This window comes from Hippocampus zosterae, chromosome 15 (genome assembly GCF_025434085.1).
Source record: "Hippocampus zosterae strain Florida chromosome 15, ASM2543408v3, whole genome shotgun sequence".
Classification (NCBI taxonomy): Eukaryota; Metazoa; Chordata; class Actinopteri; order Syngnathiformes; family Syngnathidae; genus Hippocampus; species Hippocampus zosterae.
The window spans coordinates 4,249,756-4,274,065 of record NC_067465.1 but is presented as its reverse complement, the minus strand read 5'-3'; the positions used below and the strand labels follow the sequence as shown (position 1 = coordinate 4,274,065).

General features: G+C 42.1%; 5 protein-coding genes across 6 annotated transcripts; 2 read left to right on the top strand and 3 right to left on the bottom strand.

The window, feature by feature from the left end:
• The first annotated feature begins 1,604 nt into the window (after positions 1–1,604).
• wu:fc46h12 (uncharacterized protein LOC568958 homolog) lies at positions 1,605–4,364 on the top strand. Its single transcript, XM_052088683.1, has 5 exons — positions 1,605–1,869; positions 2,596–2,704; positions 3,114–3,224; positions 3,352–3,430; positions 4,154–4,364. Exons 1-5 carry the CDS (start codon positions 1,772–1,774, stop codon positions 4,243–4,245), a joined length of 489 nt encoding a protein of 162 aa, XP_051944643.1. The 5' UTR covers positions 1,605–1,771; the 3' UTR covers positions 4,246–4,364.
• Positions 4,365–5,006: 642 nt separating this feature from the next.
• On the bottom strand, positions 5,007–10,233 carry LOC127616868 (Y+L amino acid transporter 2-like). The gene is made up of 10 exons (XM_052088671.1): positions 10,082–10,233; positions 9,150–9,673; positions 8,576–8,701; positions 8,356–8,500; positions 8,052–8,175; positions 7,797–7,900; positions 7,283–7,379; positions 7,019–7,168; positions 5,926–6,109; positions 5,007–5,846 (listed from the first exon to the last, which is right to left on the bottom strand). Exons 2-10 carry the CDS (start codon positions 9,658–9,660, stop codon positions 5,776–5,778), a joined length of 1,512 nt encoding a protein of 503 aa, XP_051944631.1. The 5' UTR covers positions 9,661–9,673; positions 10,082–10,233; the 3' UTR covers positions 5,007–5,775.
• Positions 10,234–11,418: 1,185 nt separating this feature from the next.
• On the bottom strand, positions 11,419–18,651 carry LOC127616867 (receptor-interacting serine/threonine-protein kinase 2-like). 2 transcript variants are annotated; one of them, XM_052088669.1, is made up of 11 exons: positions 18,016–18,651; positions 17,143–17,296; positions 16,672–16,827; positions 16,022–16,179; positions 15,898–15,947; positions 15,631–15,792; positions 15,303–15,388; positions 14,399–14,500; positions 14,198–14,294; positions 13,219–13,425; positions 11,419–12,725 (listed from the first exon to the last, which is right to left on the bottom strand). In XM_052088669.1, exons 1-11 carry the CDS (start codon positions 18,213–18,215, stop codon positions 12,340–12,342), a joined length of 1,758 nt encoding a protein of 585 aa, XP_051944629.1. In that variant the 5' UTR covers positions 18,216–18,651; the 3' UTR covers positions 11,419–12,339. The 2 variants fall into 2 exon arrangements, with proteins under 2 accessions (XP_051944629.1, XP_051944630.1); XM_052088670.1 differs by having other exon boundaries at positions 15,631–15,789.
• Positions 18,652–18,871: 220 nt separating this feature from the next.
• On the top strand, positions 18,872–21,669 carry imp3 (IMP U3 small nucleolar ribonucleoprotein 3). Its single transcript, XM_052088682.1, has 7 exons — positions 18,872–19,156; positions 19,247–19,354; positions 19,940–20,014; positions 20,617–20,696; positions 20,797–20,848; positions 20,937–21,009; positions 21,093–21,669. The coding sequence occupies exons 1-7, from the start codon at positions 19,020–19,022 to the stop codon at positions 21,117–21,119; spliced, it is 552 nt and encodes a 183-aa protein (XP_051944642.1). The 5' UTR covers positions 18,872–19,019; the 3' UTR covers positions 21,120–21,669.
• On the bottom strand, positions 21,365–24,305 carry sec22ba (SEC22 homolog B, vesicle trafficking protein a). The gene is made up of 5 exons (XM_052088681.1): positions 24,156–24,305; positions 23,584–23,693; positions 23,030–23,190; positions 22,814–22,960; positions 21,365–22,274 (listed from the first exon to the last, which is right to left on the bottom strand). The coding sequence occupies exons 1-5, from the start codon at positions 24,228–24,230 to the stop codon at positions 22,120–22,122; spliced, it is 648 nt and encodes a 215-aa protein (XP_051944641.1). The 5' UTR covers positions 24,231–24,305; the 3' UTR covers positions 21,365–22,119.
• Positions 24,306–24,310: the final 5 nt, after the last annotated feature.

Here is a 24,310-nt window from a genome sequence, read left to right as displayed (position 1 = left end):
AATGGCTGCTCCCAAGATGCTTGAAAACGGGTAGATTTTGCTGCTTTTTTTCCCATTTTCCACAAACGCAATTTGAAACAGAATACTGTACTCTGATTAGAGTCGTGGGTGCACATACAATATATTATTGTTAAAGAAAATGCTTAGGTTGACTTCTTAATGTTCTTGAAGTCAGTTTTATGGAGTGCTACTTTCCTTAATTAAAAACACAGCTTTGTCAAAATTGGTGTTGTTTTCTTTGAGGATGCTGAATTATAGCATTTCAAATCATTTAAGTGGGGGAGCCGTGCTTGGAATTTAAAATCACTCTCATCGCAACTTGTGTGTGTTTTGAGTTCCAAGCATGGTCGGGAACACATTGGACTTGTATCTCAAGGCATCTTTTTGTTGTACAGATAGTAGACATGCTGCTGAGAATTGCCTTCCCATTTTAAACCTCTGATACTCTTTATTGTTAGAACGAATGGCACATTTGATTCCATCCGGAAGACTTCATAGAGCTGAAACACACAAATAATTGAATCGTATGTTTAGGTTTCATGCCGGTGCATAAATGAGTTACTGTGACTTGTGGTTTCAAGTTACCTTGTCCAAAAATGGTTGTGTTGGCATGCCATGTAAGTCAATTTCAGACAGAACTCTCATCTCCAAAATGGCCATCACGTCTACAGGCAAACACAAACATAATTTCCGAAGAATTCAAACAAGTGCCTATATGGAAGTTGCAAGCAGAAAAAAAGCGCACTTGCCTAGCTTTGTCGGAGACATTGAGTTCGGGGCTATCGGCAGCCCTGCTGCGACTGGAGAGGTCACAATGATCAACAATAACTTTGCTTATTTGATTGTTTTGTTTCTTATCCTCTTGCCATCACTGAAAATCCTTTAAATAAAATGTTTGAGGCGAGTTGAATTTACTCACTTGTTCCTGTAGCACATGAGGTCACAGACACAACAAACAGGATCAGGAGAAGCATCAGGAAGATGACAACGTTGTGTCGGATAAAAACAGCTGTGAAATCAGTTGTGGGAAAATGTTCCTACTCTGCGCTCGAGGCTCCTCTGACCACTTGTGCTCTGTACCAGGAAATGAAACCTCATCCTCACTCACCAGTTGTGTGAACACTGCGGTTTTGTTGTACTCGACCTTTGTCTTTGTCAACTAAGGAATGTGAGAGGGGTTTGTGCAAAATGAAGTCTCTGCTTTGAAATTGATCATGGAAGAAAAAAAAAAGCTAACGACCCTGTCAAGTGAATTCAGAGATTTGTTTCAAAACACTAGTGGAGATTATTACTGGTACTGAAAACGTGCAAAGACTGACAACTACTTCTCAGCACAAGCACTAAATTCAGTATTTTTTACACAACTTTCATCATAAGTACAGAGCGTGAATACTGTACTTGTCTTTGTTGCCCACTGAGGATGATTAACTAAGGAACTTAACTGTCAAGAGAAAAGGGGGAAACCCTGCTCTGAATTACGACCAATATAACCCAAGAGGAAAATACGGCCATTTCCCGGTCAAAAGTAAAACGAGTTGACTTGTCGATTCAAATGTTTGCTTTAATTGCAATTTTCCTCTCATATTGAAGCTACATTGGTTTCATAATCCCATGTGCCTCTTGTGTTAATTCATTCGGGATGGTCCTCTGCTGCAATGTTCCCCATGAACTCTGAGTTGTCCTTTTAAGCCGTCACATTTGTCGGAGTGGACAGAAGGAGCCCGTGCAGTACAGCACGCAGCACATTCCGGTTAGTGGTGATCTGGTTATAATGGACCTGAGGTTCCTGTTTACAAGTTTAGCCATTATTATTGGAGCAACACTCGCCATCTCCCTGGCGAACGGCACAGCGCAGTGCAAAATCAAGTGGTAGGATGTTTTTTTTTCTTCTGTCTTTTAGATTTACAATGCTTTGCATTTAGCTAGCATGTCATCGTATGCTTCTTTATTTGAGCGTCATTCTGCAACAAATTATTTTCATTATTGAATTTGTGGTGTGACCACGCTCATAACTCAAAACACTCGTATCTCAAATGACCTGTCCCCCAACAAAATGAATGGAAATACCATTTGTCTATGTCGGTAATAATAAAATGTTTTGAAAGGCTTTCTTAGTAAGAAAAATCGCACTTAAAAGTATTCTACATTATAAAAAACATACAATGATTAAAAAAATCAATACAAAGCGAGGAATTAAGCAGTTTGTGCATCATGATTTCATGTATTAATTATTAATGGGGATTATGTTTGGTGTGGGTGCCTGGCCACCAGGAGACAGTATAGTACACGCAACCATACTGCACGTAGATTTGATGATGAAAAAAGAAGAGTGCTTCTATTTTGTACTAAACTACAGTAATATAATCTGTTTTTCAACAGAGGATAAATAATTTGTGCTTGTGGGAATGATTTTAGGCTTGGTCTACATGTGTTGCTGCGATTTGTGTTTGACTAGTTTATAGAGCTTGACTCATCGGTACTTAAAATATAGTCTAGAACGTGTTTTTGTATAAATGATTGAAGATGTGTATGTTCTATAATCATTAATTAAACATTAGAGTTACAAAAAAACTGTCCGTGGTATCTGCTTTGCAGGTTGTTTGGAATCCCGTGTGAAGATGTCTACGGAACACTGGTGAACCAGATCAAGGCCTGGCAGATCCGACAAAGCTGCCTAGATGCAGGAGAGATATGCTCATACGAAGTCAGTTGATGAGTACACTCACCAGATATTCCATTAGACACACACTTGAACAATCCCTTTCGTAGTGGGTTACTTTCCTGATCAGCAAGTAACAAGGGCATTAAGTGCCTTGCTCATTAGATTCAAGCCGTTCCTAATATTGTGGCTGGTCAAGAGTTTGGCCTCTGTAAATAGAACCAGAGAAATGGGAAAAAAATCTCAATGACACGCTTGAAGGAAAGCACAATGTTTTCATTTTGTTTCCTCCTCAGTTAACATGTCATTGAACCTGAACGCGATCTCGCTCAATTGCACGCGTCGGTTATGTCGGTTTGCCGAGGATGATCACAATGACTGCAGCTACTGTTTCCAGGCTGGGGGTGAAAAATTGATTGTGTTATTAAAGTTGTGCGTTCAAAATTCATTGCAGCTCGTGTCAACTGATCCGCACATGATAACAGCCACGCACACGTCTCCAAAAACCAAGAGAGTCAACGACCTGCAGTTTCTTTTGGAGCAGTCCGCCGTTTGCAAAGTGACCGTATGTTATTCATTCCTGATATCAAAGCTTGTGAAAAAAAAAAAAGAATGTGACGTGTAAATGTGAAGTTCATGTCAAAAAAGGTATTGATTTGATAAGATGATCAAAGTGTTTGGGTCATACACAGGGAGAAGGAACGTCGGAGTCCTCCAAAGATCCAGCCGAGAACAGCACCAATTTTTGCAGCCTTCAGAACTTGATGGATGGTCAGTTCATGTGCGCAGGAATTACTTGGAAATACAGAGTGGCCGGTTGCAGACTCGGGAGCAACGGCCTGCATTTCCGTGCTAAATTCTATAAATTTAATCTGATTGATTGGCCATAGCAAAAACGTGTAAAAGGCAACTTGGACAAGCAAACCACATCTGTAGCAATCTGCACATATTAATATTATAGTTAACAACAATTAATGAAAATAACCAAAAGAAAAATTGTGAAAACATTTATGTGAAGAAAATAAAAACAAAAATGCTTCTAAAAAAAAAAAACCTCACTGAAACGACATGTTACTTTTAAGAAACTATGTAGAATGATAGGGAAAGTTTTCATTTTTGTCAATTAATATCATGCGTGAGCTTTCCGGGTTTATTTTAAACATATTTACAGTACAGAAGAAGGAAGATCAGTCGTTTGAGAACTGCAGTTTACTTTATTACACAATACCTTGACGTGACATGAGCATTTAAAAAAAATCTTTCCCCAGATAAAGAATCCGTCAATTAAAAAAAAAAAGAATACTGAAACCAAAACAAAAGAAAATGAAGAAACTTGATCTCAAAACGTATTGAGACGAACAGAATTAAAAAAAAAAAACATAAGTCCAAACGAAATAGAAAAACAACTGCAATGAAAAATCCCAAACTATTGCAACCCTGTTCCGAACTAGTCGAGATGATGTGACGTGTGACGTGTTACGTGTTTTCTTTCAGGAAGTGACCTGATTGAAGCTGAGGGATACAAACGCTTCACCAACAAGTGGATCTGTGCTGGCTTTGAGAACGCCAACTGCTCCTTGTCCTGAACAAAGCATGAGAATCGACGGCGCTTGGAGCAGTTTGAGAGAGTCTTTTGATTTTTTTTTTTGTCATTTGTTTATCGTGCTCACCTTTAATCAGGGAGAGCAATTCAGGGAGGTTTTTTTTGTTAAAAAAAGAAAAGAAAAGAAAGCCAAGTTAGATTGACGCCACTCTTTCAGTTCAGATAGAAAATATGTGCAGACATTCGAATTAATAATTTTAATGTAACAGATCACTCTGAAACATCTGGTGGAACTTTACTTTTTAATGAAATATTCTTCATGGTGTAAAATCACAAAACACATCATAATACAAAGTCTATACAGATAAAACAAACGGTCTTACAATTCATCAGTCCATGCATTGCAAAAAGCCCTTCCGGTTTGGTTTTTAATCAAACAAAACAAGGTAGCAAACAATGTTTTCTTAAAATCCTCATGGAAGATACCAAATGATCTCTAGTGAGAAATAAACTATTCCAAAAAAGTTTAGGATATTGGGCTTTCGGGGGACATGTCAGGATCAACCTAACAAATTAAATTTCATTTGACCTTCTCAAAACCTTTGGATGGACATGGATCAAATACCGGTTGTGAATTTTTCATTGTGGCTACTTAGAGAACAGAAAATTGTGCAAAAACAAACTGAAACATCGAACTACTGAACAGTTTAGAGAAAAAGGTCATTTGGATGTTTCACCTGAAAGTCCAAAACCCCTGTTTGTCATTCATGGATTTTTTTTTATTTTTTATTTTTTTGGGGGGGAGGGGGTGACCTGGACTCCATTGATCACTGTTTTGTGCCAAAGCAACGTCTACTATAAAAATATTGCTTTGCCACCATCTTTTGGCATGTATCGAGAATTAACGTAATTTCCGCCCTATAAGGTCCACCTAAAAGCATTCCATTTTCTCAAAAGCCGACAGTGCGCCTTATAATCCTATACGCCTTCTTTATCGATCAATATCCCGATTTCTTGGACATAGTGTTTTAAATGTTCTAGAAAGTGCTTTGTTACAGCTGCAGCGGTTGTGAAAGCTCGATATAAATAAAGCTGTATTGTATTGTATTCCCTATAGCGTCGCTCCATCTAGTGGATGCATAATGCAACTGCAGCCACTACTGTAGCTTCGATTCTACGCGCCTCATCAAGCAGTGCGCTCAAAATGTGAAAACAGTTTTAAAATAGGCCATTAATTGAAGATGCGCCTTAGACTCCATAGCACCTTATCGTGCGAAAAATATCATACTCACCTTAATGGGTGGGTGTCAACTACTTGTGGATTTTTGTAGGGAGGGGGTTGTGCAAGGGGTCTCGTTCTCGGCCAACTTTTTGCGGGTAGTGCATATTGCTTTTCAAGGCCAGCGCCCTCAGCCGTCATTTGATACCGTAGGCCTTTTTTTAAACCTGACCCGCCGTGTGACATGTTCACAGACACGTGCGGGGGTTGTTTCTCACTGCTCGCGGCGAGACGCAACATCAGCTCCTTCCTTTGAGAACGGTGGACGGCCTCACGCAGAAGTTTGTCCACAGCTCACTGTCTTTTACCGTCTGGTTGCGTCAAGCAACAGTAGAGTAGCTTTTGGGTATTTCTGGTAGCAAAGACTGTTGAAAAAAAAAAGGAAGGGAATCAATCCTTTGGCACATGTGGAGAAAGGGAAACATTTTCAAAAGAGAAATTTACTGTTGAGCGGCCGCAAGAATTTTGGCCTCCTCTCCTCGGGCAGGTGGATGGCCACGTAATAAACGGGCACGCCGGAGAGGGCGATGGCAATGCCTATGAGAGAGTTGATGGTGTCTCCATAGAGAGGGACAATGACTAAGAACAGGCTGCACAGGCAGTAGATGAAAGGGAAGAACAAGGTCAGCTGTGGAGAGAACAGTACAGGGGTTGTCAAACATCTTGGCTTCACAGACGTCTTACAGCCGAGGAATCTCAAATTTGTCCAAGGACCCTCCCATCATACAAACATAACAATGTGTACCCCCGTGATGGAAAATGTTATTGTATCACTGGCGATAACTTGCGGATTCACGACATCACGATAATTCATGTGTCACGAAAACTCCAAGATATGGAAACTAGGGCCACCCTTAGGCTACACCGAAAACATGCCTCTTTGGTGGTTATGTTTGGTGGACGCGCCAGAAATCTGGACGGGAGATCGAATATCGAGACGTCTAGGAATACTGCCTCAATGTGAAAATGGAAGTATAGTCACAGGTATGAAAATCTACCCCCGGGTGTGAGGGTGGCCAGAGTGACAAAGGGTGGCCATGGCCAACCCTGGCCACCCCGTAGCTCTGTCCCTGCATGGTTGTGATGAGAGACAAACAACCCAGACACTTGATATTGTGAAATTAAAAGGCGGCTGGTTTGGACACATGATACGGCGACATACGGCATCTGAATTTTCTTTCATCTGTCCTGCATGTAATTTCTTTTCTACAAAAGACCAAAATGATAAGTTCAGGTCCCTGCCTTGGTAACGGATCTGTTTTCAGGCGTAATCACGTTACCGGTAATCTCTTTCTGAGAAACGATGCAGATGATGTTTCAATGGAGCTGTTTGCCCTGCCAGTCAGTCGTCTACAAATGTGATGGTATTTGCAGCTGTTATTTAAAGCATTGTGTGTGTGGGGGGGGGGGGGGGGGGGGGGCCTCGGGGTAATGTTTCCATCTGTAGAATACCGTACATTATATCATTATATTACAAATTTTAGCAAAAGCTAACATATTAAACCGATTTGACAAAAAGCATAAGCAAACACAACACCTTCACGGGTCTGGGCCTGTCGGGCTGGGTGAAGCGCAGATAGATGAGGCCGGCCACAGACAAGCCCACATAGAGCCAGTAGCTAAAACTGAAATAGTTGATGAGCTGAAACACATCCTCCACGCATAGAAAAATGAGGCCCATCAAGCCCTGCAATGATACAAAAAAAAATTAAATCCAGTCATTCATTTAAAGTTCTCTTTTTTTTTTATGAACGAATAGAATTTAGATGTTCCATTCTAGTTTGAGTTGGGATGTCCTCACATTAAACAACACTGCAGGGATGGGTGTGTAGCGCTTCAAATGGATCAGGCTGAGGGTGTCAGGGAGGTGACCCTCTCGAGCGCCCACAAAGTACAACCTGCAACATAAGGATATTTTTGAGTTATGCTGGACTAAAGGTGACTTGTGCACATGTTACAGCAGTGGCAAAAGTACTCTTCTTTGTCATCGTCTCAAAAAGACTTTTAGTCTACGATGTGATCAAATTTGAGTCCAAATCGGTCAATCCATGATGTGCTGCATTCTGACTTGCAAATGGAACTCAGCAAAAGATGAGACGATTAATTGTGGCTGCCGGCTAGTTATTAGCATCGAAACTGCTAATGGTTTTTTTTTTGTGTACAATTTGCTCTGAATATTTTACGCTCTTCCAAGTGTAATTTTTATTCTGGTTAAAGCAAAATTTTCGGAGTAGTACCAACACTACTGTTTGAACTCCTTCACTACTTAGATAGTGAAGTGTCATTACTTGCCACTGCTGCTGATTGAAAATTACCTTGAAGCAGCAATAATGGATGCATTTAGTCCTCCATAGCAGGACATGGCCACGGAAACAGGGATGATCCACTTGAACGGTCCCAAAACTTCATTCCCAAAAGTCTGTGTAATCAAATTTTGCATCCTCAATTCCGAATAATCACAAATCATTGAAATCTGATTTCATGTGAAACGGGGAAAATTCATGTTGAGTCAAAGCGTTCCAGGAAGAGAAGAACTATATTTAGCAGCACAGTGGCTGTTGATGCCTCACCACAGCGACGGCGTCACTGGCCAGCATAGAGGGCATGTCCAGAACCACGTAGTAGGCCACATTGGTCATCACATAAATGATTGTCACGATGGGCATGGAGATGGCAATGGCCAGGGGGAGATTCCTGCGAGAAGAACGATACATTGTTATCAAAGAAAGACTGTCGAGAAGGAGTGTATGGAGTCATTGTTTAAAAATGGTTGAGGAAAGGGCCGTCTCCACTCATACAGAAAGTGATTATGTGCAGGGAAAGCAGACAGTGCAAAAGAAGAACACAAGAAGAGGATTTTCAATCTTATTTTACCTCTCTGGATTCTGAATCTCCTCTGTGACAAAGTTGAGTGTGTCCCAGCCAGAGTATGAGAACAACGCCGCGTAAAGGGCCAAAGCGATGTCTCCAGGATCCGTAGTGGAACCCTCAAACGGACTTTCAAAGCTTTTTGTCTCACCTACACAAAGAAGTTGAGTAAAGATAAGCCGTTTTGTCTTCAGATGATTTGGTTTGTTGGTTCATTGCAGCTTACCAGTGGACAACTTCAGGATCCCTACCATTATGATGAGGACCAGGGCTGACAATTTAGCGTATGTGAAGATGTCCTGCACTATCGTCCCCCACTTCACGTAGGCGCAATTGATGAAACTGATCATGCCTGGAGAAGCCGGAGGAGACAGAAAACAGGCAAGGTTTTGCCAGGGTCCCAAATGAAGGACGGCAAGATGCACTCTGTCACTGAGTTTGCTACATTGTTAGCGCTAAATCCATCCATCCATCCTTTGCATGCTATTCAATTATGTTATTACAGTATGTTTGTACAAAGTGCAATATTGAAGAGTGGTATTTTCTTCATAAAAAACATGTTACAAAAATTGTTGATGATTTTCGGAGGGCCTGGAACGGATTAATGGCATGTCCATTTATTTCAATGTTAAAAGATAATTTGAGATATGAATATGGTCACGGAATTAATTGAATTTGGAAGTCAAGGCTCCAATGTATTTGTCGTGCTTTTCATTTGGTCAAAAGTGGCCATGATACAGCCAAAACGTGACGAGATGGGCAGTGTGTTGATGACTGAAAAAATAAACTCAAACTCTTACATAGGCAGGCTGCTGCAATGAGCCGTACGGCATCGTATGGAGGACTGCAGTTTGGATAATAAGCCTGCACCAGATAGTTAGCGAAGGTCAGCGAAATGACTGCTTGGCTCGCTGGCTCCATCAAAAAGATGGACGTCCACAGGCGGATGAAGGCCAGAAAGCCACCAAACGACTCCAGGATGTAAGCGTAGCTGGCTCCGGACTTGGTAATAGTGGTGCCCAGTTCGGCGTAGCACAAGGCCCCGAACGCTGAGAAGATCCCCCCGAGAGCCCAGATGATCAAGGAGAGTCCAAATGAGGTGGTGTGCATAAGGACTCCCTTCGGGGAGACGAAGATCCCAGAGCCGATCATGTTGCCCACGATGAGACAGACCCCGTTCATGAGGGAAATTTCTCTCTTCATCTGCATTTTGCCCTCTTTTGGAGTTTTTAAACCCTCGTCGGATGGAACCGGGCCTCTCGGGCAGATCGTCTGGGATAAGGCCCTCATCTTCTCTCTTAGTTCACCCATTATTCAGGCGGCACTGAGGAAAAGTCAAACTCTGTTGATATTGTAGTCCACATTTACAAGTCATATTTGAACAAGTGAATCTCAAAGCTTTATTTGAGGCTAGCATTGAGCAAGCTAGCATAGCATGACTTTTTGTTGTTCTCTCACAAAAAAGGGACCCACTTGGGTCAACAACAAAAAGTTACAAATGTGAACTTCAGACTTTTCTTACAGTGACATAGAACTCCATGCTGACTAACTACCAAGCTTGATATCCATGAACAGGCTCATACAATTAAAAAGGTCATGCAAGCTATCAAATTCCCCCCCATTGGATCATCAGCAGGCACGTTTCTCTCTTCGGTGCAGTCCATGAGTGTGGCCATGAAAGAAACAAAGTGTTCCAGAGGAAATATCTCAGAAGACAACAGGAATGACTTACCTTGTTGTTCAGATCAACTGCTGTTTTTACGACTCTTCCCTGTGCCGGGGCCACCGACACTCCCCAGAACGAGGCCGTGAGATCTTCGCGGGGCCCGCGTTGAGCAGTCGTACACGACGAGACAGCCGGTGAGGAAACCCGACAGCTTAGCTCAACTACATCTCTCATGTGTTTTTCCAAGCTCCGTGCAAAACTATATTCTCTTGTTCCCGTCTGTGCTATTTTCAGTCTGGGGGCTGATCTTGCCCTCCCCTCTACAGAAGAAAGAACAGGACACTTCTGGGTCAAAACTGTCAACCTGCGTGAGCAGCGAAAGAACATGTAGTCAGCCTGTAAAATCATATCGCAACTGGTATGGACTGTATAGCTATGCAGAAATTTGGTTTGGTGTAATTCATTCATTCATTCATTCATCTTCCGAGCCGCTTGATCCTCACTAGGGTCACGGGGGGTGCTGGAGCCTATCCCAGCTGTCTTCGGGCAGTAGGCGGGGGACACCCTGAATCGGTTGCCAGCCAATCGCAGGGCACACAGAGACGAACAACCATCCGCACTCACACTCACACCTAGGGACAATTTAGAGAGTTCAATCAGCCTGCCACGCATGTTTTTGGAATGTGGGAGGAAACCGGAGCACCCGGAGAATACCCACGCAGGCCCGGGGAGAACATGCAAACTCCACACAGGGAGGCCGGAGCTGGAATCGAACCCGGTACCTCTGCACTGTGAAGCCTACGTGCTAACCACTGGACTTTGGTGTAATTAATTCTCTAAAAAATGTGAATGAATTAATGTAACAGTTTGACTTCTTGCCTCAAAAGAAACCACATTTTCATTCCAATGGGATTCAGGTTTACACATTGTCATGAATTTGGATTAAAAACGCTCCCCCTGTAAGGGGTCTCTGGACCTCAAAAGTCAGAGAACGCCATGTCCTAAATATAATGGCTTTGCATTTTTTTATTTTTAAACTCCATGACTTGAGTGAAAAGGCGAACTAAGATATGCAGCTTTGACTTCAGATATCAGTCAGTGCCGCAGCTGCAATACAACCACTGAAGACTCAGTTTGAGGAAGTGAGGGCAGTGATGAGGAAGCGAGCGAAGCCACCAAATGCAGTAGCATAAAATGTGATGCAGAACTAATGGCAACAAAACCCACAACAAAAACAAACTTTTGCTAACTGCTCTATTAATCTCTATCTCGTTTCAGAGAATGAACAGACACCTCGCCCCTTACAGACTGTTGGACAACATTTCTACCCACTTAGTCAGACAACTTATGAGGGGGATAACTGTCATATTTTTGAAGCGATGAACCACAAAAAGAAGTCCCTGGATGGGTCAAAGAACACTTTAATTGCACTCCAAGTCAACCTTACTTTTGCAGTTTGTTTCCAGCCTCTTAAAAGTGTTGTCATACTTTATCTTCATCTTTGCTCCGGTGCCGAGAAGCATTCTACAAATGAGGCGACATCCAAGTGACCGCAAACAACATACAAATGACATATCGACGCGAGACTTTGTTGAGGGGGGCCTCTGAATAAAGGCAATATAAACACCGCAAATCAGGGAATCTTCGGAAAAATAAAAATCACAAATTTCTTTTGATCAGTGGTTCTCAAATTGGGGTTCATAAAATAACGTGTGATACATTGTCATATGACTGAAAAATATCGATCATATGTCAATGCAGCGTGCAAGATTTTTTTTCTTTTTGCAGAGCATGAGTGGTTTTATTACCACTTTTATTTTACATTTTTTAAAGAAAAAAGGCAGATTTTCCAAAATAGAAGTTTTGATTAATTTTTATACTGACAAAATAGCTTATTGATTTTATCAAGACGACAATTTGACAGGAAAAAATACAACTTGATTTGCATTCATTCTCTTTGTTTTGTGCAATTAGAGAGAATGATCCATCCATTTTCTAATCTGCTCAATCCAAATCGACATCATCGGGTTTGTGGAAGGGATTTTTTTCACAGGTGTTTATAAAATATCCGTCCGGGCTCTTTTCAAGTCATTTAGCAAAACATAAAGGCTAGCCTACAAGTAGACTACGGCTTTCAGCGTCCAAAGAAAAGTCCGTTAATTCGCCGTTCCATCGGTGATTATGTTCGCTGCGTCTTGGAATCGTCTTGGGGTCTTTGTCACCCAAAAATTGTGAAAATGAACAATTCAGACAAAATGACAGTAAAAGGCCCACAGAGCAATTATTTAGCACTATCTACAATCAGGACGGTTCCGCGCGCGGGCCTAAATGTTCCTCGGGATGTTGTAGGACACCGAAAGTGGCGGTGCGCTGGGCACCAAGACCGCAGTGGGCGAAACGATTTCATTGGGGAACGGCTGGAGGCCCATCTGCTTGTTTTGGTGCAGCTTGTGGACGACGACTCGGCAGAAGTCCTCACCGTGCCTGTGACAGTTGTCCAGGAGCTGGCGTACCTTGGCGGCGCGCGTGGCCTGGTTCACCACCAGTTCGTAATCCTCGCGCATCAGCATGGAGCGCGCGAGCAGGGCGTCCAAGCTCTGGTTGAGGCAAGCTTCCGTCATCTGCGCCACGATCTCCTCGCGTCGCGTCGACATCCACTGACCGACGGGACCTTGCGAAGGCGACGAGCTGCGCAATGGAGGCGAATTATCTGATGGGAGGAAGGAGACGAATGATATGGTTGATTGGAAAATGTGGCAAAACAGCAAAAACCAAGGTTGGAATTCTTCACTCGATCTCTGTTCCTTAATCACAAAGAGAACTTTTCGCAATTTCATCGCCAAAAGAAGGGCCGACCTACAGTGGAGCATGGTGGCAACGACATCATGCTTTTGGGGCTGAGTTTTACTGAGCTGGAACTGGAAACTTTGACAAGGTGCGAGGAATTATGAGCAGTTCAGACAAAGTGACAGTAAAAGTCTATTTTTTTTTTTAATTTATTTGGGGTGAACAGGAGGCATTTGAAAGGGTGGCAGGTGTGTGCTGACTCCCATTTAACAGGAGTTTAAGAATTTGATCTATTTTTCCATCCTGCAAAGCCATCATTTGAAAAGGGGCCAGTCGACGGGTTCTAGCCACTGGTGGATCGGGAGCGATTCCAAAACACAACAAAAATGGCGTGTCTGACTGAAATGCGCTGGCACCTTGTGGCTTTGCACAGTTGACATGGAGTGTGAGGGCGCCCAACTGTGTTTCGTCCTCGGCTACGGGCACAGCAGTTTGGAGAGATTTGCTGAGGTCGGTGATGGGCCGGGCACTCTGGAAGCCGTTCAGATTGCTGGCAGCGCAGGGGTCCTTCAGAGATTCGGGGAGCTCCAACGTATCAATGGCGACTGATGATGGAGGTCCTTCTGTGGGGGCGGGGGGGCACAAGAGGAAAACGAAAGCACCTCATGTCAGCAAGCATATTTGTAGCATTATTTCAGCAGGTTTCGTTTTCTGACTAAAACGGGGTAATCATTTGAATTCATTTTGTCCAATCAAACAATTAAGTGATACTTTTACGTACACAAAGAGGATTACGGTGTTCATCAGTTCCATCGTCATAATTAAATGAAATATGAATCATATTTTCAGAATTGGTTAATTCATTGTGATTGAATTAAGTATGAATATGGAGAATCTAAACATGAGTTATTTAAATTTTTTGATTGATTGGTTTGTTGATTTAATTTAAATATAAAATGAGTGAAATAAAAATTTATTATTTTTAAAATTAATATATTAAATAATTGGTCTACTAAATATTATAAAATGTGTTGTGAGTAAAATTTGTAAAAAGTATTAAAATTAAAAAAAAATAATAATAATTTTGGTCATTTCTTTCTTTTTCTTAATTTTATTAAACAACCGGTTAGGTCATCATAATTAAATTCAGTACGATGAGAAATTAAAATCAGAGTGAATTTTTGTAATGATCATGACTAGATTTTATGTTCACCTTAAAAATCAACCGTGGTCCTTGAGCACTAACGTTTGGCCCACCCGCATTATAGAAAAACTAAATCCGGTCTCAAAAATGACGAAAAACGAGTTTTAGGCTCACTCTCTCGATGTGACGAAACTTGACTTTCCAACATAGCGTGTGCGCAACTATGGCGCCGATAAAAAGTTGAGTGTCACCTTTTGAAGGCTCCGTGTTGGTACTGGTGAGCGCGCCCGGCAGCGACATGTCTGTTTCCTGGGATGAACAAGAGCCTGAGCCTGAGGTGCAGCTCTCCTGTCACACACCAAGGGGGGATGATCCACATTTGCAAGCGAACACAGTGAATTAACTTTTTTTTTTCTTCCAGTCATCGCATATGCTGGCGCATCTCGACTGACCGGCCACGGGCGAGACATGTCCCTCAGCTTCGTCAGAGTTTCATCCTCAGCCGTTTTCTCGCTGTCGGGCTGCGCCGAGCAGCAGCTGGACCGCTGGGTCAGCTGCGGATGGAGAGGAAGACAAAAATAAGTCACGCCGACGAGCGACAAATCAGTGTTGCCCGTAACCTTCATTGAACCGTCAGAAACATTTTGCCGCATGCAAAAAAGAAAGCGATGACTCTGTTGTTGTATGAATGGCCACGGGTGGATCAACAGAGAGAAACTATTTGGAAGTCAACAACCATGAGGACAAAGTGAAGATGGGGAATTTCCCGCACAGCACATCCGATGCTCTGTCACTACACAGGATTTGGGAAACCACCGGGTTACGTAAGACGTTTTCAAACAACCAGTCTTTTATAAGCGAGAACCTGAAAGTTTCTGAAAGCCGAAAGTGTGTGTATGTTTTTCTCCGTCGGCATTCACGAGACCCACGGCAAGGGAACGTTACCATCCCACGTGCGTTGATATGCAATAAGGAGAAGTAACCCTCCCCCCCACCACACCGCCTCCTCCCGTATAACCACTTAAGAGTTAAGCAGACATTCACACATGCACATAGGCACTTAAAAGAGGAAGGTTACGTTAGGGGAAAGGATGTTAAGTCATGGCCCGTCAACCATTATCAGTCACGCTTTGGTGCACGTCACCTTCTGGGGGGGGCTTTCTCAAGGATGAACTTTGTGAAACAAACACACCTCATGGCCTTACGCCATTCAGATAAGTCAATGTTGTGTACCGTGTATGTCATGCAATCAATACTCGGGACTCATAGTCAGGCAAGGCTTAATCAGTAATGAAGCAAATAACTTCCTGTAAGAGGTGAATTACGGTTTCGCTTAAAAAAAAATAAAGTGCTGACCTTTGACTTCTTAATCTCGAGTACAGCCACAAGGAAGTCGATTTCGGTGAACTTCCTCACCATGGGCTCCAACTCAATGAGACACTCTGAAACGACAGCGAGGATCTCAAACTGCGACTCGCAATCCCACGAGCACCAAAAGTCACATTTTCACATTCAAAGCATTCCCACTTGAAGTTGTTTAGCACCTTCAGGCCATACACGGAACTATTTACCATTTCCCCCAAATTTGCACTTTCTCACTCTAAAATTGACAAATCCCGAGAAACGAAGTTACCGGAGTTGGGGTTGAAGAGACAAGTGTGCGGTGCGTGTTGCGCATGCTCACTGAGGAAAGAAGGTCGTTCGTCGGGGTTCGCGGTCCAGCCGCAGGTCATTAAGCAAACGAGCGTATCTCTGCTGGGGATCTGATCGGACAAACTGGCGTAGCTGGTGTCGGGGCGCATCCCGCGAAGTACGTTGAACATGATCTTCATGGGGTTGGTCACTTCTGACACACACACCAGTCAGACTAAAGTCACATCGACAGCAAGTCAACGAAATCCGAGAGTGAGCAAGCGCAGATGGAGAAGAAGAAAAACAATAAAAAATTTACCGTCATATGGAATTTGCCGGGAAAGCACCTCCCACATGATGATTGCGTAGCTTTATACGAAAGACAAAAAAAACAGACATGTGAGCAAGACCACATTACTGATTGTTGACTGACATTGTCTCACCTGTACATGTCATGTTTGACGCCAGCACGGCGGCTCTTGGAGGGTTCGTACTCCTCAGGGGGCATGTAGATCACCGTGCCCCCAATTTCCGACGGTATGGACCCCGAGCCTTTACTGACAGACAGCTGGCGCCACTTGGAAAGACCAAAATCTGCAATCTAAACAGAAAGAAGATCATCAGCGTGTCGATGCACTGCAGTGACATTGAGTGGTAAATTTTTTTTTTAAAAATCAGTCAGGAGATGAATGAAGGACAAGTACGGTTTTTGAAAGTGGAGTACAATGAATCCTCAAATCGAATTTTGGAAAGAAATAAGATCATAGTTGATGATGCTACCGCCAAGCCAACATGCCAAATAAATTGCAGGCTTCAAAGTTGGTTCATGGCTTGTAATCCTGTTTTTTTAAATTTTCAAATCACCATTTTTAGGGTTTTTTCCCACAACATTAGTCTATAAATAGTATCATTTTTCAACTAAATTGTACAGCTCTGCATAAAATACTACCCCGATGAACATTAAAGAAAATCAAAAAAGAGGAAATATCCAAATAGTTTTTAAATATCCCAGTTTGTGATGTCAGGATTGCTCAGTGAAGCATTCGTCTTCATTATAATTTAAAAAAAAAAAAAAAAAGCACCCTGCGCACACCTTCACATGGAATTCACTGTCCAACAGAATATTCTGCGTCTTCAGGTCATGGTGCAAGAGTGGCGGGGACATGTTGTGAAGGAAGTTGACTCCCAAGGCGATCTCATACAGGACCCTCAGTCTCAAAGGCCAGGCGAGCACGGGGTACATGTCCTTCTGCATTCACACGACACACACAAATTCACGGACAATTTTTACCAAGGTGAGTTGATAATACGAACCTTTGCCTAGTAACTGGCTGAAAGACAGAAAATTCCCCCAATTACATTTGGCTTTTCTTCATAGTTAAGAGTATAAATACAATGAAAGTTTCCCTTTTGTTTCCAGGAAGAACCGCAGCATTACCGTAAGTGATCAAACTTGCAGTCCTGCGCATTAATCAGTGCCCAAAAAAGAAGCGCTCAGTGTCTAAAACACCAGACAGATGTTGTGACAGTGATGACATGATACAAGAGGCGCATACGAATCTACCTCATGCAGCAGTTGGTCCAGGGAGCCATTGCTCATAAACTCGGTCACAATGCAGAAGAACTCCGGCTCGTTGCAGATGCCAAAGATCTGGATGATGTAATTGAAGCGGGCTTTGTGGAGGACCTCTGCCTCCTTCAGCAGACACTTCCTCTCTCTGGAACACGGACAGATACAAAATTAGCCTTCACAAACAATTCAATAAATCCTTGATGTGAGGTAAGGGCTCAGGAAATTACCATATATGACTTTTCTTTTTTAACCCTGATTGAATTCTCACATCAATCGTTATTTACAACAAATCTCACCTTTCTTCTATTCAAACGACACACAGTGACAGACGGTTCTTCTACTAAATGGCAACAGGTGTAACGACACTAACTCTTGCCATTCATAACCAGAAACTGAATCAGTAACTGAAGCAGTTTCAAAAGGGTTTGTGAGCACAACCTCGATACGCTTGTGTTGACACCAATTACTACTTTTCTATTCGGGGATTGTGAGCCATATGGTTGTTCGTCTCTCCGTGTCCTGTGAAAACAGCTGGGATAGGCCCCAGCACGCCCGCGACCCTGAGGATAAGCAGCCTAATAAATGGCGGCAAGTTCGGTTTTTTTGATAGGCTCCCCAGAAAAAAAAGATCAATTTGTGACTGTCAAACCACAATATTCACAATATACGTGTAAAAAAAACAACGAACCCCTCAACTTACATACGTTTTGTTTGGAGCAGGTTGTTGTGTAAATTGCGTGCATTAAAAGTTGGAAAAACTGAATTTGACCAAAGGTGACCCCGACCCGCCCACTCAAAACCACATCCCTGCTCCTCCATCTTTATACTATACAAAGAGTAACCACAGACATAAACACGTGGTACCTTTCGCCGAACGGGGAGTCCAGTTTGAGGCACTTGATGGCCACGGTAGTTCTCCAGTCGGAGTGCTGAGCCTTGAACACGGTGCCGAAGCCCCCTCTGCTTAGGTAGTACAAGTCGGTCAGCTTCTGGTAGGGAATCTCCGGTAAGGTGCTGGTCAGACAACCAACGTTCACGCAGCCCGTAGCCGCGTGTGGCTCCATCGCCCAACGTGAGCCTTCGAATTTCCGAAGGTCTCGGATGCGCTAGACTGCCGTAAAAAGCAGAAGTGGCCTTTTCGAAATACGCAAGGGGGAGGAGCGGCAGCTTGTTCGCACACATCTCATGACATTACGTCGTTGTGCGCTAGCGAGCTAAGCTAATGAAGAAGGAATGGTGCATGGGAGCGGCACTTCAGCCTAATTGCTGAGGTAGAAATACACACCCCGACACGAAAGTACAGGCCGGGACGTTTCGGTTTGTGTATTTCATCTGCTAAATAATACGGCACCGCCCTTCAAGATAACTCGGTCACTACTCACGAGTAGACTGAAGTAGGCGGGTTTGTTATTGTTCATGACGTCACGCTTCGGGGTTTGTGAGGCCGCCTTCAGTGTCATCGGACTCCGCACTTTCAGGCGCTGGCCGTTTTTCTAGTCTCAGTGGCACGGTGATGTAGTATTTAATTCGTTCCGTCAGTTTACTCGTATATCAAATTAAATATCCCTATGGGAATGTATGAAAAGGAAATTATTACGTTTCAGGCCTCACAGTTCGTTTGTTACATATCGTTGGATTATGTTAACAGAAAAATACTTTATTCTGTCATTTTGAGGTGAGATCAAATGCGCTACCCTCTGTAAAGTGGTGCATAAAAATCACTCCCTAGTCTTGTCGAGAGGTGGCACTATTGAACATCAGAGTTCCGGTTTTCACCAACGAAGAGTAAAGCTTGCTTCCCGTGTCTACAAGCACGCAACGTGTGGGTGAAAATAGTAAGCACAGAAAAATTTTTTAAATAGTACAAAATGGTCCGGAAATTGAAATACCATGAGCAGAAGTTACTGAAGAAGGTGGACTTCATTAACTGGGAGGTGGACAACAACATTCACGAGGTCAAAGTGTTGAGGAGATTCCGTATCGAGAAGAGGGAGGACTACACTAAGTAAGCAACCGATAGCTCTTTTCGCTGTGTATATAAAACCAAGGAGACATACATATGAATTAAAGAGTAAAAGTAGTGTTTCTTTCTTAGGTACAACAAGTTGAGTCGGAACATCAGGGACTTGGCACAGAAAATCCGGGACTTGGACGAGAAAGATGGATTCAGAGCTCAGAGTACACATCGTCTACTAGAAAAACTGTAGGAGGCGATTTAAAATATTATAAATAAAATATAATGGGGGCGGTTTATACTTAAATCCACAAATAAGTAATTATTTGTGGTCCATTCCAAGGACCAACGTGGATGTCTGGGTCAGCAATTGGAGAAGGTGCGCTCAATTTGCTTGCCCAATTGACAACGGCGACTTGCAATTAAATATATAGTATTTGCAACTTGAAGTATCCTTGCAAAAGAGGAATTAATATTCTTGTGTGAGTAAGATGAGAGCTGTACTTTCCCAAATTTTTGGGGTGGGGGGGTTACCATTCAACACACATTGTTGAAGTGAAACATGAAAATGAAAGGAAAGAACTAAAATTCATGCAGCATGGAAAACAAATCTGGAAATTTTACTAACTGTTGACGAACACCCCCACGCCCCCATTGGTTAAAATTAGTTTGAGAAGCAATTCAGGGGGGGGGATACTTGTAAGACCAGTGTTTCAAATATATGTTGTACGTTGCGCACACTTTACATATGATTCATGGCCTAAAAAAGCATTTAAATGGTCAATTTGTAAACAAGTCTATGAGTTAAACTCATGCATTTATTATTCCTAATAGATACAGCACCGGACTTATCCCCACCAAACAGAATTTGTCTCTCACTGAGAAAGTCACGGCTTCATCATTTTGCAGGTAAGACTCTTACAGTACTACTTACTGTGTGTTGGTGTGTCCATACTTTTTCACCATTTTTAATCCAGTGAAATGGCGTGAAACAGCACAAATTACTGGGTACTGTCAAAATAGAATCATCTGGCTTCCCCTTGATTGTAATACGGTTAGAAGAATGTGATCAGGGTTAGTTTAAGGACACTTTAATTTAAAGGTGACAATTACTACCTTTTTACTGCTCAAAAGTACAGTTTTACACCAAGTACCACCTAAAATATATTTGTCTCTCCAAATACAGTACCAACATTAAAATACAGTAGCAAAAGCTTGAAAATTAACAGTCTGCTCAAGCGTCTGTTATTTGTACTATGTTGTGGATTTGTTTTTAATCACTATTTTGTGTCTTGGCATTATTTGCATGTGGAAAGACCCCCTTGCCAGTGAGATGCATCGAAAGGGGCTTCCCCTTAAATGCAGTAAATAGGAAAATAGAAACTGTACTTCAAAAACAAATTGAAGAGTAAATGCAAATGTGTTGTACTTAAAATGTTGGTCCCTTTTGATTCCATCTGACCTTCTGTCCTTGTAAAAAAAAAAAAAAAAAAAACTATTTACTCCCACAGGAGGAGGCTTCCCTGCATTATGCTGACCCTTCGAATGGCCCAGAACCTGAAAACGGCCATCACCTTGATTGAGCAAGGACGTATCCTTCACTACTTATTTATGTCTGCACATTTGTACACGATGGTTTTGATTGTGTCTCAGGCGGAAACACATTCCAGTGGACCTTCACTTGTTCTCAGATGTGCGTGTGGGCCCAGAAGTTGTCACAGATCCAGCGTTTCTCATCACAAGGTCTGGAAAGTTATCTTACCTGAAATACTTGGAAACAAACTGCTGCAGACTTGGGAATATAGGAAATGTTTTTTTTTCATCTTTGCAGAAATATGGAAGATTTTGTGACCTGGGTGGATTCCTCAAAAATCAAACAGCATGTCCTGAATTACAATGATGAGGTGAGCGTTGCTGTAAAATTGACTTGCAAAGTACTACTTCAAAAGACCACAGCCTTTTCATTAATTGGCCCTTTCTTTTACAGAGAGACGACTTTGACATGTTTGCCTGATTGCTTTTTTTTTTTTTTTTGCCACGTTCATCTGCAACAAGCCACATAAAATGAGAGGTGTTAAACTGTCATCAATAAGGAGAAAATGACCTGTCGGTTTTAATTATTTGCTACCCACAAATTTCTAGAGACAAAGTCTCACCCACCACTCTCAAACACAAAATCTATCATCTCCATCCATCATTTCAAAATTGCTATGCAATTTCTGATGCAGTCAAAAATTGCACATCTGGTGTGCCATCTAGTTGTTTTAAGTGTTATAAAATGTAATTTGATGTGTAACAACAAACTGGGCAAACTTTCAGAGATGTTTGTTTTGTTTGAACAGAGAAGACTTCTGAGGAATATTGTCAGGACTTACAAGCTACTTTTTAATTGGGTAAAGTTTGTGTTTATCACCTTTTTGTAAAACTTGGCTTTTTGGCTCATGGATCAGATTGTACAGATATGTAGTCGTTACGTGTCCGACAAAATGGTTTGTATGTGCCGTGTAAACATTGTACACCTGTCTACAGTACTGATATTAATAAATTTCACAAGAAAACACTGACATCTGGGTATATATTTTTTTAATCCCTTTTAAGACTTACAACTTTGTTCATTAACATTGAACATTTTTAGTCACAGTTTTTAAGGCTTAACTTAAAGATATCTCCCCTAAAACAAACATGTAAACACGACTCATCAGCACAGTTGAACTTTTTGAACGCACCACAAGCCTGCTTCCAGAGCAAGACTCCCTCAAAGTCGCTCGAGACTCATTGTCTCCAACAAGGCCACTGTTGAAACATTTGCCTTCATCATATGGTCGCTGTTCTGAGCATTTATTCAATATCCCCCCCATTGTTGTCCTGCACGTGAGGACAAAGAGCGCACAAGAACATTGCCCTGAAGATGGATCTCGAATAAATGCTCAAATGGCTTTCCGTAGTACAACCAATGAACTCAATTTAAACGTGCTGCTCTCTGAGAAATCCCCCCAAACGTTGTCAAAATTCCATCAGAGCCACCAGAAGCGTACATAGATGATGAGTGTGATGACGAAGACTGCCACAGCAGCTATTTTGGCGTATGTGGAGCGGGTGTTGAGGTACTTGGCATCGCTGCGGTACTTCTTCGACAAGGTGGACAGATTGCTGGCTTTTGTGTCAAGGGCTGGTAGAAAAACTGATTACTTCGAGCTTTCACTGACACACTTAGGGGTACAAATATAACCATGATATATTCAGATTTATATGATCTAAGAACTATCCATTGAGCTCATAGTTTGAAGTGCTTACAACAACTGCATGGTGACGGATCGTCTGCCCCAAGTACACTTGATTGGTCTGAAAATATTTTTTTCACTCCATAATGTACCATAAATTGTGGTCATGGCAAAGCTATGTCTAATAGAAAAGTATTGTTTTAGTGCCATCTTGGGGCCAAAGAACTATGTTAATGTGAGGGGGATGAGCTTCACTTAGTCAGGCCATAGCCTTGAATATCCATCCATTTTCAAATCCGCTTATCCTCACAACGGTCGCGGGTGTGCTGGAGCCTATCCCAGCTGTCATCTTGTGTAGTGTCATTATTCAAAACAGACAGGACAATATTTTATTATAGTGTTATGTGATTTGTTTTTGTAACCTGGCCTGAATTAAAAAGGGGAAAAAAAACTTACCAGAAACTAAAAAAGGGGAAAAAAAACTTACCAGAAAGTGCTTCTCCACGTTGCAGAACTTCTTCAATATTGGCCACCATAATTTTTTGAACATCCTGCAGCTCTGTGTTGATACTACCCAAGTTCCTCCTGGCCCTACTGTCAATGTATGACTTTTTGGTTTTCTGGATGTATGTGTCTAGATGAAGAAATATATGACATTTAGAGTTGAAGAGACATCATAATGCGCAACAAAAGGAAGACTTACCAAACTCGATGAAGGAGTATGGCCTTGTGACTGTGGAAATCCTCCTCCCATACTGGTCAGAAAATTCATGATAAAGGTCCTCCAGGTAGGCAAACACAATTTTCTTGGGGAATGATGGCTCACAAAGGGACAGGTAGCAAACATCTTCTGCTATTAAATAACTGAAATTAAGATACACAATTTCAGGCATTCAGCTACCAGGCAAACTGGACAGCAACCTTGAACAAGGACTTTACAAATATGTTCCTTCCAAAAAAATAAATACAGTGAACCCCGGCTATTGTGTGGTTTATAATATAATGTGTACAGCTTGAAGCAAGTGTACTTGACCTCGTATTTGTAAAATTGCAAATGCGAACAGTGCAAAGCAATACTTTAAAATTGGTGTTATACCAAAATAATTAAATTAAATCTATTTTTGATATGGACTCCCGATATCACAGATATCCACCCATCTACAATGTATTTGTGCAACAAATGAGGCTTCACTATAGTGTGCATTTCTCATGATGCCACAGACATATTTATTCAACTCGCTTCCCGTCTTGACTTACTGAAAGCTGATGTCTTTTGCTTCCAGCGTGCACCGGTCTGGACTTTGAGCATTAAGTTTGCGGCACAGCTGCTTGGCTTGACTCTGGTACTGCTGGAGATCTCTTCCTGACTGGCAAGAAGAACAACATTACATTTAAAATTTCAGAGAAAGTCAAATTAAGTTCACCTGTGCAGGTTTACATTATAGTGCACTTTCGGTCCATTTTCAAATTTTACCTGGCTGAAAACCCTCAAACTTTTTATTAGTGCCTCTCTACCGCATTTGGCCAGTATGACAGTCAGGAATGAAATCCAGATGATTGGCAATTTCATGTTAGGTTGATAAAAAAAAATTACGCGAAATTGAAATACCAGTGAGCTAAAGCTTATCCAAGAAGATACACAGTTTGGTTCCATATGGCACACGGCACCTTTTGCCATTCATACAACAATAAAAAACGAATTTTCATATACAGAATAAAAACCCGAGGTAGCGCGTTATCATCGTTGTATTATCTCGAATAGGCAAGCGACTGTCAAAAGTTTGAAAACATGAAGGGTTTGGTGAGAGGAGTTAGCTTTCGATTCAAACCTGATCATTCTCTTGCATGGAAGCGGCGAGCGGCAATCCGTCAGCCACACGAGCGATCATTGTCAGGAAAATCATCCTTCTGGAGGTCGAAAAACTCACACGCGTTAACTTTTATAACCCCGAGACGCCAAACTTCACGAAGTTTTTTTTGGGGG

Excerpts from the sequence above, each read along its gene's own strand:
- wu:fc46h12 (XM_052088683.1), top strand. The coding sequence starts at position 1,772 with ATGGACCTGAGGTTCCTGTTTACAAGTTTAGCCATTATTATTGGAGCA. Across the intron at positions 2,705-3,113 it reads GAGAGATATGCTCATACGAA|CTCGTGTCAACTGATCCGCA; the intron begins GTCAGTTGATGA and ends AATTCATTGCAG. Across the intron at positions 3,431-4,153 it reads CCTTCAGAACTTGATGGATG|GAAGTGACCTGATTGAAGCT; the intron begins GTCAGTTCATGT and ends GTTTTCTTTCAG.
- LOC127616868 (XM_052088671.1), bottom strand. The coding sequence starts at position 9,660 with ATGGGTGAACTAAGAGAGAAGATGAGGGCCTTATCCCAGACGATCTGC. Across the intron at positions 7,380-7,796 it reads TCCATTATTGCTGCTTCAAG|GTTGTACTTTGTGGGCGCTC; the intron begins GTAATTTTCAAT and ends CTTATGTTGCAG. Across the intron at positions 6,110-7,018 it reads ACAGGCCCAGACCCGTGAAG|CTGACCTTGTTCTTCCCTTT; the intron begins GTGTTGTGTTTG and ends TTCTCTCCACAG.
- LOC127616867 (XM_052088669.1), bottom strand. The coding sequence starts at position 18,215 with ATGGAGCCACACGCGGCTACGGGCTGCGTGAACGTTGGTTGTCTGACC. Across the intron at positions 16,828-17,142 it reads TGGACCAACTGCTGCATGAG|AAGGACATGTACCCCGTGCT; the intron begins GTAGATTCGTAT and ends GTGTGAATGCAG. Across the intron at positions 15,948-16,021 it reads GTCAAACATGACATGTACAG|CTACGCAATCATCATGTGGG; the intron begins GTGAGACAATGT and ends TTTCGTATAAAG.
- imp3 (XM_052088682.1), top strand. The coding sequence starts at position 19,020 with ATGGTCCGGAAATTGAAATACCATGAGCAGAAGTTACTGAAGAAGGTG. Across the intron at positions 19,157-19,246 it reads AAGAGGGAGGACTACACTAA|GTACAACAAGTTGAGTCGGA; the intron begins GTAAGCAACCGA and ends TTTCTTTCTTAG. Across the intron at positions 20,697-20,796 it reads CACCTTGATTGAGCAAGGAC|ATGTGCGTGTGGGCCCAGAA; the intron begins GTATCCTTCACT and ends ACTTGTTCTCAG.
- sec22ba (XM_052088681.1), bottom strand. The coding sequence starts at position 24,230 with ATGATTTTCCTGACAATGATCGCTCGTGTGGCTGACGGATTGCCGCTC. Across the intron at positions 23,694-24,155 it reads CCATGCAAGAGAATGATCAG|TCAGGAAGAGATCTCCAGCA; the intron begins GTTTGAATCGAA and ends TCTTCTTGCCAG. Across the intron at positions 22,275-22,813 it reads ACGTGGAGAAGCACTTTCTG|CCCTTGACACAAAAGCCAGC; the intron begins GTAAGTTTTTTT and ends TTTTTCTACCAG.